The sequence below is a fragment of the Lycium ferocissimum genome, chromosome 7 (assembly GCF_029784015.1).
Source record: "Lycium ferocissimum isolate CSIRO_LF1 chromosome 7, AGI_CSIRO_Lferr_CH_V1, whole genome shotgun sequence".
Taxonomy (NCBI): domain Eukaryota; kingdom Viridiplantae; phylum Streptophyta; class Magnoliopsida; order Solanales; family Solanaceae; genus Lycium; species Lycium ferocissimum.
In genome coordinates this window covers 413,836-417,775 of record NC_081348.1, presented here as the reverse complement: position 1 = coordinate 417,775, position 3,940 = coordinate 413,836, and the positions used below count along the sequence as shown (strand labels likewise).

The 3,940-nt window shown below is 40.5% G+C and overlaps 1 protein-coding gene across 1 annotated transcript; it reads left to right on the top strand.

The window, feature by feature from the left end:
- The first annotated feature begins 2,705 nt into the window (after positions 1 to 2,705).
- On the top strand, positions 2,706 to 3,485 carry LOC132063062 (uncharacterized). Its single transcript, XM_059455495.1, has one exon. The coding sequence runs from the start codon at positions 2,706 to 2,708 to the stop codon at positions 3,483 to 3,485; it is 780 nt and encodes a 259-aa protein (XP_059311478.1).
- Positions 3,486 to 3,940: the final 455 nt, after the last annotated feature.

Sequence of the window (3,940 nt, the reverse complement as noted above, 5' to 3'; positions counted from 1 at the left end):
AATGACGAAACAGGCAAGAAAAAGAGGGTTATCTATTACATCAGTAAGAAGTTCACACTCTACAAATCCAGATATTCCTTGGTGGAAAAGACGTGTTGCCCTCTAACTTGGGTGTCTCAGAAGTTAAGGCATTATATAGCTGCATACACGACTCATTTGATCTCAAGAATGGACCCCCTAAGGTACATCTTTCACCAGCCTATGCCCATAGGGAAGTTGGCCAAATGGCAAATGCTATTAAGTGAGTTCGACATTCAATACGTCTCATAGAAAGCAGTTAAAGGGCAAGCATTAGCAGATCTACTAGCCGAAAGCCTGGTAGATGACAATCCCGTACCTCTTTGGACTTACTTCCCTGATGAAGAGATAATGACAATTGAGGGCGAAGAAAGTGAAGATGAATCAGGATGGAAAGTAGACTTTGATGGAGCGGTCAACTTTAAAGGATTAGGAATGAGAGCCGTTTTGGTTTCAGAATCAGGAAAATATTGTGCAGTGGCAGCCAAGTTGAGCTTCAGCTGCACTAACAACATGGCTGAATACGAAGCATGTATTTTGGGTCTACGTTTAGCCCTTGACATGGATGTGCAAAACCTTCAGGTAATTGGCGATTCAGATTTGTTGATTCATCAAGTTCGAGGAGAGTGGGCCACAAAAAATGAGAAGATCATACCGTATGTGGGACTCGTGCAAATATTGGCAAATCGGTTCCAAGAAGTAGAGTTCAATCATATACCAAGAACCCAGAATGAGTTTGCTGATGCATTGGCAACAATAGTATCCATGATTCAGCATCCTGACAGTAGGCACATTGATCCTATCAAAATTGAAATCAGAGATCGACCGGCTCACTGCGCTTTTGTAGAGGTAGAGACTGATGGAAAACCTTGGTACGTTAACATTAAAATGTTCCTAGAGAAAGGAGAATATCCTGAAGGAATCACCTTAAATCAGAAGAAGATTATCATGAAGTTGGCAAATGGTTTCTTCCTCAACAAGAATGTCCTGTACAAAAGAACCCCGGATTTGGGATTGCTTAGATGTGTTGACTTTGTTGAAGCTACAAGGTTGATTGAAGAAGTGCATGCCTGAACCTGCAGGCCTCACATGAATGGGCTCATACTAGCAAAAAAAATCTTCAGAACAGGTTATTACTGGATGGCCATGGTGTAACACTCCGTAAATTCAAGTTAAGTGGGAAAGTGTATTGGAGGATTGGACTTCACTGTTTTGCGTTATCATAAAATACAGCCAGAGTTTATGCCTGAATTTTGAAAAACGGTTCGTATACCTTAGGCGTATTTCACCCACTTTCCTAGGTTACGCACTGTTTTTGTTATGATTAAATACGGCCATAGAACACGGCCTATATTTTGAAATACGGTCTGTATACCTTGCACGTATTTCACTTGTTCCCTAAGACTGTTCACTGTTTTCATTATTGTTAAATACGGCCCGTATTTTGAAATACGTCAGTATTTCAGGCCTTAATTGTACTATGCCCTATACATATATAGGTGATCCCAACTATTTTTCCTCTATAAGAGATGATCAATAATAAGGGTTAATGGTTGGTAATGAGGTTTTCATGAGACAATATGACAATTGAACTTTGTTTAAAGAAGTGGAAACCTTTTCAAACTTAAGGCTAATGGATAGTGTGACTACATTGAGATAATTGTGATTTAGCTTCTATGCTATAACTCAGCTTCCATGCTATGAATTTTTTATTTTTGTGTTTGGCCTAGCTACTCAGGAGGAAGGGTAGCCACTATTGATCCTAGTGTCGTAATGCCTAGCCATTCGGGAGGAAGAGTGGCCACTTCCGGGTTCGCTACCTGGGGTGTGATTATGCCTAGCTATTCGGGAGGAAGGATAGCCACCGTTGAATTTCATATTCCGGTGAAGTGTGTCAGGACAAGGGAACCTCTACGGTCACCCCTTCGATGTTCTTGATTCTTGGGCCTGTATTGGCATGTGTGATATTCTTATTTTCTCATGGAATTGTTGTTGTTATTTATGTTCAGTTGAAAGGCATATTTGAAGTTGTACCTTGACAGGAGGCCTTGTAATCGGTTTTGATAATTCTTATTGAGACACACAAACTGAATAACTGTTCTTACATTACTTTCACATGATTTTCAAGACTGATTTCTTTATGTATTATGTACTCTATTTTCTTATTACTTATTGTCCCCGAGGCACTCACTGAGTACAAAGTACTCAGGCATACCATTGTTGTTTTTTATGGTATGTTAGGTAACCGAGAAGAGCAAGTTCTTGATACTCCAGGCGTTTAGGAAGGACGTTGCTGCTAATTTGGTGATCCCACACATTCATTCGTGGGACACCCTATTTTTTTTATTTATTCATTATATTAGTTTTCCGGGCTGTGTCCCGATGAGTCAGACTATTATTCCTTTATCTTAGAAGCTACATAGTATACATTTTTGGTGGGTAGTTGTTGAGTTATTGATTAACTCTCGGGCACGTTGTTAAGTTTGACTAAGTATTTGATTAATAAAGACTTCCGCTGATTTAATTTATATATTCATGATCTGTTTGCATTTATTTTATAAACTGTTGGAGGCGAATGTTGAACCTGGCGGGTTCAATGTGTTATTACTGCATCGTTTAGGTTCTTCTCATGTTGTTTATGACGTCGGATGCCGGTCACGTCTAGGGTGAGTTTTGGGGCGTGACACATGGAGAACGATTGTAGCAAGTTCGTCCAGAAATACCACAAGTGTCAAATTCATGGAGATTGGATAAAGGTTCCTCCGACAGAATTGAATGCTATGACGTCACCTTGGCCATTCGCCGCTTGGGGCATGGATGTCATTGGACCAATTGAGCCAGCTGCGTCTAACAAACACCGCTTCATTCTGGTCGTCGTAGACTACTTCACCAACTGGGTAGAAGCGACATCTTATGCATCAGTAACAAAGAAAGTAGTCGCAGATTTTGTGCGCAACAACATCATATGCCGATTTGGTATCCCAGAATCAATCATAACAGAAAATGGGGCTATTCTGAAAAGCCACTTGATGAAAGAAATGTGTGCGCAGTTCCGAATCATTCATCGAAATTCAACCGCATACCGGCCACAAATGAATGGGGCTGTGGAAACCGCCAATAAAAACATCAAGAAGATCCTCAAAAAAATGATTGATAACTACAAAGATTGGCATGAACAACTGCCATATGCATTACTGGGGTATCACACTACTGCCAGAACTTCAACTGGGGCCACTCCGTACCTGTTGGTGTATGGCACTGAAGCAGTAATACCAGTCGAAGTAGAAATCCCTTCACTTCGGATAATACAAGAAGCTGAGTTGGACGATGCGGAATGGATCCGCAAAAGGTATGAACAACTGGCTCTGATAGATGAAAAGCGAATTATTGTCGTTTGCCATAGTCAATTGTACCAACAAAGAATGGCGCGATCTTTTAACAAGCATGTGAGAACTAGGGTTTTTTAAATCGGGCAATTGGTGCTTAAACGAATATTCCCTAATCAAGAAGAATACAAATGAAAGTTCGCACCAAACTGGCAAGGCCCCTATATGGTGTGAAAGGTACTATCAGGAGGAGCTATGGTACTTGCTGAAATGGATGGTTAGGAGTGGCCAAGAGCAATAAATTCAGATGCCATCAAGAGATACTATGTGTGAAGAAGAAGACGACTGCGAAGATTCAAAGTTTTTATAGTTTATGTTGCTTCAATTACGTTTACTTTGCTTGTAATTTTGCATTTTTAGAAAAAACCAAATCCAAAACCATGTACGAACTATGCGAGGACCAGATTCCCTATACTTATGAGGGGATACGTAGGCGCTTTTCCGAGCTCGGTCGCTTTACCCCAAAAATCCAAAATTATATGTGTTTGAACTACGTTATGACCTGATTCCCATTTGGGATACGTAGGCGCTCTTTT